This window comes from Hyla sarda, chromosome 4, assembly GCF_029499605.1.
Source record: "Hyla sarda isolate aHylSar1 chromosome 4, aHylSar1.hap1, whole genome shotgun sequence".
Taxonomy (NCBI): Eukaryota; Metazoa; Chordata; class Amphibia; order Anura; family Hylidae; genus Hyla; species Hyla sarda.
In genome coordinates, this window is record NC_079192.1 from 36,251,498 (window position 1) to 36,264,810 (window position 13,313).

At 45.9% G+C, this 13,313-nt stretch overlaps 1 protein-coding gene and 1 pseudogene across 1 annotated transcript in view; one reads left to right on the forward strand and one right to left on the reverse strand.

Annotated features, from left to right (window-relative positions):
- Positions 1 to 10,366, forward strand: part of KRI1 (KRI1 homolog) — a gene marked incomplete in the record, with an annotated part of 31,087 nt that extends 20,721 nt beyond the window's left edge. The window contains 4 exon segments of the mRNA XM_056570546.1: positions 5,111 to 5,241; positions 7,316 to 7,380; positions 8,642 to 8,737; positions 9,351 to 10,366. Of these exon segments, the coding sequence (XP_056426521.1) occupies positions 5,111 to 5,241; positions 7,316 to 7,380; positions 8,642 to 8,737; positions 9,351 to 9,876 (818 nt within the window).
- On the reverse strand, positions 6,755 to 6,930 carry LOC130267962 (U2 spliceosomal RNA; annotated as a pseudogene).
- Positions 10,367 to 13,313: the final 2,947 nt, after the last annotated feature.

Consider the following 13,313-nt stretch of genomic DNA (forward strand, 5'->3'; position numbering starts at 1 on the left):
TGGAGGTATGCAACTACAACTCCCAGCATGCCGAGACAGCTGTTTGTCTGTGCATGCTGGGATTTGCAGTTTTGCAACATCTGGAGGGCTACAGATTATAGACCACTGCAAAGTGATCTCCAAACAGTGGTCCTCCAGCTGTTGCAAAACTACAAATTCCAGCATGCCCAGACAGCAAACAGTTGTTTGGGCATGCTAGGAGTTGTAGTTTTGCAAGATCTGGAGGGCTACAGTTAGAGACCACTGTATAATGGTCTCAAACTGTACCCTCCAGATGTTGCTAGGCAACTCACCGGCTCAACCGTGATCCCCCTTATATTCCGGGTCACTATTTCAGCAGGCATCTTGGTCCGATCCCCGCCCGGCTCGCGGCAGGGGCCGGAATTCTCCATGACGTACGCATATGTCATGGGTCGTTAAGTACCAGGGTGTCATGATGTACGCGTACGTCAAGGGTCCTTAAGGGGTTAAAAACACCTCATACAGCAATGTTTCCAAAGAGGAGCCTCCAGCTGTTGCAAAACAGCTCCCAGCATTGCCGGACAGCCGTTGACTGTCCAGGCATGCTGGGAGTTTTGCAACAGCTGGAGGCACCCTGTTTGGGAAGCATTACTTTAGGGTATTTGTGGTGGCGGAGGCAATTGTAACCCTTGCATCTGGGTCCGCCCCTGTGCAAATCCCAAATTTAGGCCTCAAATGCGCATGACGTTCTCTCACTTCAGAGCCCTGTCGTATTTCGAGGGCCACGGTATTTCCGTACTCGGGAGAAAATTGTATTACACATTTTGAGGGACTTTTTCTCTTTTTACCCCTTATGAAATGGAAAAGTTGTGGTCTACACCAGTAGGTTAGTGTAAAAAAAAAAAAAATTTTTTTACACTAACATGCTGGTGTTGCCTCATACTTTACATTTTCAGAAGAGGTAAAAGGAAAAAAAGACCCCCAAAATTTGTAACTCAAAATTTGTAACTCAAAGTACGAAAATACCCCATATGTAGGTGTAAAGTGCTTTGCGGGCGCACAACAAGGCTCAGGAGTGAGAGCGCACTATGTACATTTGAGGCCTAAATTGGTGATTTGCACAGAGGTGGCTGTTGCAACAGTTCTGACATAAACACAAAAAAAAACACCCACATGTGACCCCATTTTGGAAACTACACCCCTCACGGAACGTAACAAGGGGTAAAGTGAGCCTTAACACCCCACAGGTGTTTGACAAATTTTCATTAAAGTTGGACATGAAAATACATTTTTTTTTTCTCACTAAAATGTTGGTGTTACCTAAATTTTTTTTATTTTCACAAGGGGTAATAGCAGAAAAAGCCCACCCAGAATTTGTTACTCCATTTATAGGGAGTATATAAATACCCCATATGTGGATGTAAAGTGCTCTGCAGGTGTACTACAATGCTCAGAAGAGAGGGAGCGCCATTGGGTTTTTGGAGAGAGAATTTGGCTAGAATTGAAGGCAATGTGTGTTTACAAAGCCACCATGGTGTCACAACAGTGGGCTCCAGGGGGTGTAGTTTCCAAAATGGGGTCACATTTTTCATTTGCACAGCCCACTGTTCCAAAGATCTGTCAAATGCCCGTGGGGTGTAAATGCTCACTGCACCTCCTATTACATTCCGTGAGGGGTGTCGTTTCCAAAATGGGGTCATGTGGGGGGAGGGGGGGGTCCACTATTCTGGCACCAGGGGGGGCTTTGTAAACGCACTTGGCCCTCGACTTCCATTCCAACCAAATTCTCTCTCCAAAAGCCCAATGGTGCTCCTTATGTTCTGAGACCTGTAGTGCACCAGCAGAGCACCTTACGTCCACATATGGGGTATTTCCTTACTCGGGAGAAATTGTGCATCACATTTTGGGGTCAATTTTCTCCTATTACCCCATGTGAAAATGAAAAATTTGGAGTAACACCAGCATTTTAGCATTAAAACAAAAAAATGTATGTTCACGTCCAAATTCAATGCAAGCCTGTCAAACACCTGTGAGGTGTTAAGGCTCATTATACCCCTTGTTACGTTCCTTGAGGGGTGTAATTTCCCAAATAGTATGCCATGTGGGGGTTGTTTTGCTGTTCTGGCACCATGGGGGCTTCTTAAATGCAACATGGCCCCCAAAAACCATTTCAGCAAAATTCGCCCTGCAAAATCCCACAGTTGTTTCTTTCCCTCTTGAGCCATGTTGTGCGCCCGCAGAGCACTTTATGTCAACATATGAGGTATTTCCTTACTTGAGAGAAATTGGGCTACAAATTTTGAGAGGCGTTTTCTCCTTATAACCCTTGTCAAAATGAAAAAAATTGGGCTACATGAACGTGTTAATGAAAAAAATTAAGATTTAGATTTTTATCCTCCACTTTGATGCTATTCCTGTGAAACACCTAAAGGGTTAACAAACTTTCTGAATGTCATTTTGAATACTTTGAGGGGTGCAGTTTCTATAATGTGGTCATTTGTGGGGTATCACAGAAAGGCCCCTCAAATCTACTTCAAACTTAACTGATCCGTGAAAAATACAGATTTTGAATTTTTTGTGAAAATTTTGAAAATTGCTGAAGCCCTCTGATGTCTTCAAAAAGTAAAAACTTGTAAACTTTATGATGCCAACATAAAGTGGACATATTGTATATGTGAATCAACATAGAATTTATTTGGAATGTTTCAAAGTTCGGAAAATGCCAAATTATCATTAAATTTGGTGATTTTTCACCAAGAAATGATGCAAGTAACAACAAAAATTTACCACTATGTTAAAGGGGTATTCCAGGAATTTTTTTTTTATTTGACTATGCTACAGGGGCTGTAAAGTTAGTGTAGTTCATAATATAGTGTCTGTACCTGTGTGTGATGGTTTTCTCACAATTCTTCTGTGATTTTCACTCCAATATTTATTTTTAACAGTATACAAAATGACTGATTTTTCCCAGCTTGCAATGTGGCCCAGACCTGACTCACTAGTCAGCTGATGGCAGGGAGCCTGTCTGCTTCAATGGGTGGAGGGATCAATCTGCAACTAATGCAACAGCTGGAGGCACCCTGATTGAAAACCACAGGTCTTTTGAATGGATGCAGCTCATTTATGTTTCAATGGGGTGGGGTGGCTGATGTGTGGGAGGGAGGAAAATGGAATTGTGGGATTTGTAGTCAAAAAGAAAAGTCAAACAGGAAATACTGGTTCACAAAAAGCTAGCCACAGTGTTATGGTAATCTCACAACATAGCCATTTAGCCCCAAGACAAGCGCAGATCCTTCCTAAGCATGTCCATTACTGTCTGCCAGGTACGTACTAAAATCCCCTTATGGTGGATACCCCTTTAAAGTAGAATATGTCATGAAGAAACAATCTCGTAATTGTATGTTCTCCAAAATTATACCAATAAAAATACAGCCCATCCTCCACATAAACTCATCCGCAAAGAAGTGTAAAAAAATAATGTAATAACTAAATTAAAAAAAAAAAAATTCTTTGCATCGCTATATTCTGACACCTATACTTTTTTTTTCTGCAGTTTTTTTGTTTAAAGTAGTAAAACATAATGGCCCTCATTTACTATGGCCAAACCGACAGCATTTGTCGGGTTTATGTTGTCGCCATGGAGCGACACTAATTCCCGAACCGCCCGACTCGGCTTGCTGAAAAGCCTAAACAGGGGCATTCCCCGACAAAAACCTTACTTTCACACATATTTACCAATTTTCCCGACCACATTACTCGGGTTTTGTGTTGTTTTCTTAACAGACAGCTGCAAGCTGCTGCAAAAAACGTCTTCAAGTTTGTGCACACTATTTCCCAACCAGGGTGCCTCCAATTGTTGCAAAACTACACCTCTCAGCATGCCCGAACCGGCAAAGGCTGTCCGGGCATGCTGGGAGTAGTAGTTTCATAACAGCTGGAGGCCCCCTGCTTGAAAAACACTGAGCAAAGTGCGCAGGGAGAAAAATAAAACATTAAAATTTTGCTCACCTAGTCCCGGTCCCTGCAGATTCGTCTCCGTGTGTTCTGGAGTTTCCTCTCTTCTTAGTACAGTAGGACCTTTCCCTTTTCAGCCAGTCACTGGCCGCAGTGGTGTCACGTGTCAAGCCAGTGATTGGCTGATGGGGAAAGGTCTTGTTCTGCAGTAATACACTGGGTTTCCCAGGTCCCGTGCGGAAGATTTGAAATCCGCCTGGGAAACCCAGTGTATTACTGCAGTACAAGAATGTGACAGGAGGGGGAGGGGGGGGGATGGGCAGGGTTTTGGGAATGTGCCTTCTGTTTGCTGGAGCCATAATCTCCAGCAAACAGAAAGCAGTTCTTTTCTCACTCTCCCGGGCTTCTGAATGGAATGAATTCTGACAGGAATCTTGCCAGAATCGGAAAGGGATTCTGCTGCGACACTATAACTCGTATGCGACATTGTGCGGCACTCACATGCGACACATTAGTAAATATGTGTGAAAAGCCCTAGCTATCAGTGGAAAAAAAGAAAAAATACAACCCGGAAAACTTAGTAAGTGAGGGCCAATAACTATGTATATATGGTATTGCTGTGAATGTTCTGACCTGCAGAATTCATTTATACCGCACTGTTTGCTGTATTGGGAGAAAGGGTTAAAGTTGATTTCCGGTGGGAAACAAATGTTTTTCACATCAACTGGTGCCACACAGTTGAACAGATTTCTAAATTATTTCTATTTAAAAATCTTAATCCTTCCAGTACTTATCAGCTGCTGCATAAAACAGAGGAAGCTGAGTTGTTCTTTTCTGTCTGACCACAGTGCTCTCTGCTGACACCTCTGTCCATGTCAGGAACTGTCCATGTCAGGAACTGTCCATAGAGGTTTACTATGGGGATTTGCTCCTGCTCTGGACAGTTCCTGACATGGACAGAGGTGTCAGCAGAGAGCACTGTGGTCAGAAAGAAAAGAAATTTTAAAAAGAAAAGAACTTCCTCTGTAGTATACAGCATCTGATAAGTACTGGAAGGATTAAGATTTTTAATTGCAAGTCATTTACAAATCTGCTTAACTTTGTGGCACCAGTTGCTTTTGATACATTTGTTTTCTACTTGTTTCCTCCGGAGTTCCCTTTTAAAGGTCACCCAGAATGTATTTGTTCTCTGCAGATGATAAAACCTTCCAGGAGTATGTGGAGGAGTATTACAAGATGGATTATGAAGATATAGTGGAGGATCTTCCGTGTCGGTTCAAGTACCGGCAGGTGGTTCCCTGTGACTTCGGACTTTCAACAGATGAGGTAAGGAGGTGTGCAACGTTGTAGGGCCAGGTTCACACTATGGAATGTCCATTTGGATAAATTCCGTGCACAGCAGGTTCTGACTGATTCGGTGGGTGCTAGGATCGCTCGCTTGGACATGCGCAACCACCATGAAGTACTTCGCTGCTCAGCGTTTGGAACAAACTGCTCCGAACTCTGTAGCCGGCAGCTCGTGATGTCCTAGCCCCACCCCCTCATGATGTCACACCACGCCCCCTCCATAGACTTGCATTGAGGGGGCGGGCTGTGACATGTGGGGGTGTGGCTGTGACGTCACAAGCTCCCGGCCACCGGCTGAGCAGCGGAGTACCTCTTTAACCACAATGCATATCTGAGTGGATTACGCCAAAAGAATGAACATGTGGGTATTTTCAGTGAAGTCCAAAAATAATTAAGTCCCATTCAGGAATTCTGAGCGGAATTTCTCATTTCCTTTTAAAGAGCTGTTTGTAAGAGCCTGTGTGCCTCTCCCTTCACACTACTCCTATACAGAAGTAAGGCCCCTCATACTGCCAGCTTCGTAAGGTACCTTCTGTGATTCCATATAATAGATAGACTCCTCATGCCCCCATGTAGTAGTTGGAACCCCCCCCCCCCACACACACACACACACTGCTCCCATAAAGTAGTTAGGCTCCACACACTGCCCCCTGTAGCAGTAAGGACCCCCTCCTGTGCTCCCAAATATAGTAGTTAGGCCTCTCACCCTACTCCTGTGTAGTATTTAAGCCCCCCATATAGTAGTTAGGCCCTCCTCTGTGCTCCCATACAGGAGCCACCTCTGCCAAGCGCATGTTCATCCCTTTTTTAGGAGCCGAGGAACGTGCTCTCAAATCACCCAAAGTGCAAACGTGTCACACTAGAAAAACGTGCAAAGAGGATGCGGTCTATCACAAGCCCTTCTCCGATAGGAGAGGCCCCCCAACAAACCTTACCCTTCGCCTCCGGACCAAAAGGTACCTGCGAGGTTCCAGGTTCGATGTCCCTTTTCGCCGAAGCTACTAAGGGACCACAAATGCTCCCGGCATCCCCCTTGGCCAAGGTATCTGCCCGCAGAGCCGATAACGTTTGGTACCCTGCCAAGGCAGGAGCACCCGGGGTGTTTGCAGGGAGGTGCAGAACCTAATGGCCACACACACCTCCCCTAGACCGCCAGGAGGGACACCCAGAAGGGCTACCGCATCCTGACAAATCCTGTGAACACACAACACGCAAAAAGTGACACAGTGAGACAAAAAAGAAATAAATAAGTGAATGTGTGCAGATATACTGCCCGGACATCCGGCCGGATCTATAAAAATTTCTCTGATCCTAGCCAGAAGGCCGGGAATCGAGAGGTGAGTGCCACAAGGTGAAGAGATTACGGTGCCCTTCCTTCAACTCAGTGAGCAAATACACCCAATGAGTTACGGCACCTCGGGGTCACCACTCCCCGAGGCACTAAAGTACCTCGGCTCTAGACCCTCTCAGCCTCATGGCGAGACCCGGAGGAAACAGGTCACATCGGGGCAGCTGTCGAGCTGATTCCTCAGAACCAGCCCTGGAACACCTGCTCCCTCCATGCAAAACCCATCCCCACCAGCTCCACACCGGCGTTACTGCCCATCGGCATGAAACTGATAAGAACAGATACTACATTTGCTCTTAGCCAAAAGGCCGAGAAGCGCATGTGCATCCCTTCCATATGAAATATAGAAAACGCAGCCAGAGCTTTGTGGAGGGAGCACAGAGAGCAGACATTGGCACATCACTTTGTGGATCACTTTGTGGCCTGCGAGGTCAAGGCGAGACGGGTTGGAGACGTCTAAAGTCTTGTGCGATTCCAGATGAAGGGCGTTCTGTGTCTGTCTCCTGTAGAGAAGCCATACAGCTGTGCTTATAGACCAGGGTTTCCCAACCAGGGTGCCTCCAGCTGTTGCAAAACTACAACTCCCAGCATGCCCGGAGTCCGGGCATGCTGGGAGTTGTAGTTTTGCAACAGCTAAAGGCACCCTGGTTGGGAAACAGTGTTATAGACAGACATTTTATGGCTGCTCATCATTTCTTTCTGCAGATCTTGACAGTAGATGACAAGGACTTGAACAGATGGTGTTCCTTAAGAAAAACCTGCATGTATAGGTAAGTACCAGAACCTACCTGAGTGGAAATGGACATCTTCCCGTATAGGTCAGGAAGCTTGTTAAAGGGGAATATGCTCAATATGTTTTAATGCAGAGGTTCTTCCCAAGTTTTTAGGCACATCATTAAAGGCACATTATTTGTAAAGTTTCACATGAGTACCCCTCGTGTTCCGGAGCTTTCACCATTGGTGAGGCCCTTTATTGCCGCCTGTTGCTCCTCCAAGAGAATAGAGAGCTGGACCTATTTAAAGGGGTATTCCAGAAACTTAAACAGGTTTGTAAATTACTTCTATTAAAAAATCTTAATCCTTCCAATGATTATCAGCTGCTGAAGTTGAGTTGTTCTTTTCTGTCTAACATTGCTCTCTGCTGACATCTCTGCTTGTCTCGGGAACTGCACAGAGTAGAAGAGGTTTACTATGGGGATTTGCTTATACTCTGGACAGTTCCCGAGACACGTGTCATCAGAGAGCACTTAGACAGAAAACAACAACTGCACTTCAGCAGCTCATAAGTAATGAAAGGATTAAGATTTTTTTAATAGAAGTAATTTACAGATCTGTTTAACTTTCTGGAGCCACATGATATATAGATAATTATTTTTTTTCTGGATAACCCCTTTAAAAAAAAAAAAAAAAAAAACGTGCACCCTCTTCTGGTGCCCTGGGAGTTGTGGCATACAGCATGGAATAGGTGTCTTTTAAGATGTTATTAAAGGGGTACTCCGCCCCTAGACATCCAAAGGATAGGGGATAAGATGTCTGATCGCTGGGGACCCCCTGCGATCTTCCCTGCTGCACCCGGCGTTGGTTTAGCGCTGAAGGCTCATGACGTCACGCCCCCTCCCATAGATTTGCATTGAGGGGGCGGGGTGTGACGTCATGAGGGGCTATCACATTACGAGCTCCCGGCTACAGCGTTCAGAACAGTTTGTTCCAAACGCTAAGCAACGGAGTTCCCCTTTAAGCGATGTATTCAGCCACGAGCAAAGGGGGTCATGTAAATCTAAGTGGATAGATGAATGGCCAAAAATAAGGTCCATAATGTTCATGAATTGGATCCTGGGAACCAGAGGATCACAGCCTGAGCATGCTGGGAGTTGTCGTTCTACACCAGTTGGAGGGCCGCAGTTTGTAAACCACGGGTCAAGGAGTTAGCAGCCAACGGCACCAGAGCCGCCTTGTCCCCTATGGGTGGTTTCTATAGAAAATTCCTGATTATATAGTGAATAATGTAAAGAAATAAAATCTTTGTTACAGATCTGAGAAGGAGGACATGTTCGACCAAAGTATCTTCAGCCAAAAGGGACAGAACACCTGGAAGAAGCAGCAGATCTTGAAGTCCTTGTCTCAGAGGTGAGATGGTCTTACTGTGTCCTCAGAAAATAGGGCTTAAAGGGGTACTCCGCTGGAAAACAATCAACTGTTGCTAGAAGGTTAAACAGATTTATAAATTACTTCTATTTAAAAAGCTTAATCCTTCCAGTGCTTATCAGCTGCCATTTGCTTCACAGAAAGTTCTTGTCTTGTCCTTTCTGTCTGACCACAGTGCTCTCTGCTGACATCTCTGTCCATTTTAGGAACTGTCCAGAGTAGGAGCAAATCCCCATAGCAAACCTCTCCTGCTCTGGACAGTTTCTGACACGGACAGAGGTGTCAGCAGAGAGCACTGTGGTCAGATAGAAAGGAAATTCAAAAAGAAAATAACTTCCTGTGGAGCATACAGCAGCTGTTAAGTACTGGAAGGATTAAGATTTTTAAATAGAAGTCATTTACAAATCTTTCTAACTTTCTGGCACCAGTTGATTTAGGATAGGGGGATAAGCGTCTGATCGTGGGGGGGGGGGGGGGGAGATAACTTATCCCCTATGTACCAGAGTTCCCCTTTAACTCAGAATGTGATGTCTACATTGGACAACCCCCCCTTAAATATCCTTTTATATTTATTTATTTTTTCCCCTCCCTAAAGTAATGACGACGATTCAGAATCTCCCACCACTTCCAAACATAAAGTAGGGAAGAAACGACGGGACAGGTTAAAGAACCAGGAGGAGGAGGAGGAGGAGAAGACCAAGGCCCGAACGTCAGCTCCTGCATCACCAACTCCACCAAAGGTGGAAACTGCTACCCAGAAGATATCTCCAAAACCCGAACCAGCACCCAAGGCGGCTACAACGTCTGCGGAGAACCCACCAGACGTGACTCCACGACCGGAGAAGGCCCTGCCGAAACAGAAAAAGGACTCTTTGGTTAAGGCGGCTGAAGCCAAGGTCACAGACCTGTTGTTGAAGGACAAGCAGAAGAAGAAACTGAAAAGAAAGGGCGGGCGTCTGTTAGGTAACAAGCTTCGCCTGGGCGGGCGAGAGTTCAACGGGCAGAGGCTGCGGGCGTACGGCCTGAACCCCAAGAGGCTGAAGTACAGGCAGCTCGGCCGGGAGAGGCGGAAAGCCAAGGAGAAGCAAGAAAAGAAGAAGAGCGGCGCTAAAGCGAAGTAAGACGTTGGGCATAGAGACATTCAACAAATGGGACATTTTTTTTCAATAAAAACAAAAAAAGCTTTATTTCCTCAACTTAATAAAGCGATTTTCACAATATTAAGATTTCATGGTTTTTATTCCAGTTACTTCAGGACAGCAGAGAGATACATTTAGAATGCACAGCAGGGGGCGCACTTCACCTCTCTGCTGTGGGAGGGGTCAGGTGATCCCTCTGGGACCATTCAGAGGAGAGATTAGTGCTGGTTTGCTGACAACTCCCCCCCCAATTGCACTCAGTAGTAGTAAAAATGCTGCATTGTACCATTCCTCTGTTATTCCTCCTGAAAATGTTTGATAAAGGACAAGGCTTCACTGCCACATAATACTGTATTGATGTTAAAGGGGTACTCCACTGGAAAATATATATGTATATATAACAGATTTGTAAATCACTTCTATTAAAAAATCTTAATCCTTCCAGTACTTATCAGCTGCTGTTATGATCCACAAGAAGTTCTTTTCTTTTTGAATTTCCTTATTGTCTGACCACAGTGCTCTCTGCTGACACCTCTGTCCAGAGCAGGAGATGTATTCTATAGGGATTTGCTCCTACTCTGGACAGTTCCTAAAATGGACAGAGGTGTCAGCAGAGAGCACTGTGGTCAGACAGAAAGGAAATTCAAAAAGAAAAGAACTTCTTGTGGATCATAACAGCAGCTGATAAGTACTGGAAGGATTTAGATTTTTTAATAGAAGTGATTTACAAATCTTAACTTTTTGCCACCAGTTGGTAAAAAAAAATAAAAATAAAATTTCAGTGGCGTACCCCTTTAAAAGGGGTTATTTAGGAATACAAAATAGAGCTAGTTTCTTCCATAAACAGCACCTCCGGCGCTAAGACATCTTATCCCCTCTATCCAAAGGATAGGGGATAAGATGCCTGATCGCTGGGGACCCCCGTGATCTTGCACGCAGCAACCCGTTAGAATCAGTCCCCGGAGCGGCGGGACCCCAGCGATCAGGCATCTTATCCCCTATCCTTTGGATAGAGGGGATAAGATGTCTTAGCGCCGGAGTACCCCTTTAATAGTACTGAGCTGCAATACCGCACATAACCTGAAGACGGGTGGTGCTGTTTTTTGATGAAATGTATATTTTTTTTTATCCTGGAAGATAGAATACAACTCAGTGTATTGCTTTAGACTGCAGGGGTCACTCAATAGTTAAAATGAATCTTGTAGCCCTGGCCTTTATAGCAAGATGTGTTTCTACCCTAGACTATTGCCATCAGGAGACTTTTTTTGCCGGAAGTCCCACAGACTTGCATGGGGCTTCCGGCAAATACCTCTCCAGATCTCGATAGTCTAGGGCAGTGTTTCCCAACAGGGTGCCTCCAGCTGTTGCAAACTCTCCGCATGTAGTGACATAATAGTTGTCAAGGAAATCATACATTTCCAATAGGAATAACAGAGGAATGGCTAGAACACACGTTAAAGGGGATGTCCGGTGAAATATATTTTGGATGTCCCAGCGCTCAGACCCAATCCCCCTCTGGATAAGGGGATAAGATATTTTACTGGACAACCCCTTTTTTTAAAATCATAGACAGACTTACATATACAGTGCATTTCCTGTAAACCATTCACAGCAGATCAGAACCAAGAACACCCCCCATGAAAAATAAGTCAGCACTTAAGTGTGGCCCTATTTGTATTCTGGAGTGTTTTGGGGGCCCCACTGGTCTTTATGGGGGGTGTCCTTGTCCATACACACACAAACATATCTTCCATGGGGGGATTCTAGCTGCCCAGTCCTGTCCACAGTGATTTTTTTTTTTTCGAAGACCCCCATTTCTTATTGTGTACGGCTATGAGCGGACCAGTTCTGCCTAAAAAGTTTCATAGTGCATCAATACAAACTGTGCAGGAGGTGTCTGACTTTCTAAACCTCCACATAGCCAAAAGGGGGGAGGAGTCCTAGGGCGCCCTCTAATGGCCGTGTATATTTCTTTAACGGAGTGTGACCTGGCACTTCTTACTTTACTAATGGTTGGGGTAAGACACCCCCCCCCCCCCCCAACAGACTTCAATGGGTCTACTGCCAATTTGCTGTGGATTTTTCAATTGTGTAGTTGTGAACGTAACCTTAAAGGGGTACTCTGCCCCTAGACATCTTATCCCTTACCCAAAGGATAGGGGATAAGATGTCTGATCGCGGGGGTCCTGCCGCTGGGGATCCCTGCGATCTCCCTGCTGCAACCAGCGTTTGTTTAGAGCATTAGATGCAGCGCCGGAGGCTCGTGATGTCACAGCCACGCCCCCTCAATGCAAGTCTATGGGAGGGGCGTGACGTCCTATAGACTTGCATTGAGGGGGCATGGCTGTGACATCAAGAGCCTCCGCCCCACTTCGGCAATCATCCGGCACGAAGCGAAGTGCACCGGATATCTGGGGTGCCGCAGCAGAGATCACAGGGTACCCCCGTGATCAGACATCTTATCCCCTACCCTTTGGAATGGGGATAAGATGTCTAGGGGCAGAGTAACTCTTTAAAGCACACAGATCGGTGAAAAGTGAGGCGTGCCCACACTAGACGGTAGTTACCGTTGCAGCCATACAATGCCCAACATGTTCTGTGCATGAGCCCTTTTCCGATGAATGGAACTCGCGCACAGAACTTGCTGGGCGTCGTATGGTTGTCACAGTGACCGTAGCGCCCAGTGTGAGCTCAATCTCTCTCCGCACTGACCTGTGCAGAACGGGCAGTAGTCCAGCTCTGCTTACGCTCCAGACAAAACTAACATATCCCCTTATCCGCAGTATAGGGGATAAGTAGCTAATCGCAGGAGTCCGACAGCTGAGACCACCCGCCTGCTATCTCTGGATCAGGACCCTGGCTGTCAGTGAGGAGCGCAGGTAATCTACCGGTAGACAGCACGCACTCCATTTATTTCTATGGGAGCGCCGGTGATGCCCAAGTAAGTGCTGTACTCTGGTCTTTTTGGCACTTCCATAGAAATGAATAGAGTGCATGCCATCTACTGGTAGATGACACACGCTCCTCACTAAGAGTTGGGGTCCGGTCCCAGCGGTCAGACCCCCCCAACATCAGCTATTTATATCCTATCCTGTGCATGAGTCTTTAGGGTAGGGTCACACACAGCGTATATGCAGCATATTTTGTGCTGCACAGACATAAATACACTGTGTAGCCTCATATGAGCAGACACACAGGGCTACTTGGTGGCAGCCCTGTGTGTGCAGTTAGGTTTGGAGGCGGCAGCCCTGTGTGCGCGCAAGTTTTGGAGGTGGGCGAACCTCACTGCGCACAAAGGGCTGCCACGGGTAGGCCTGTGTGTCTGCTCATATGAGAATACAAAGTGTATTTCGCGCAGTGTAAAATACGCTGCCTATGTGCTCTACGTGACCCTTAAAAGGGGTACTCTGCTGGATTAT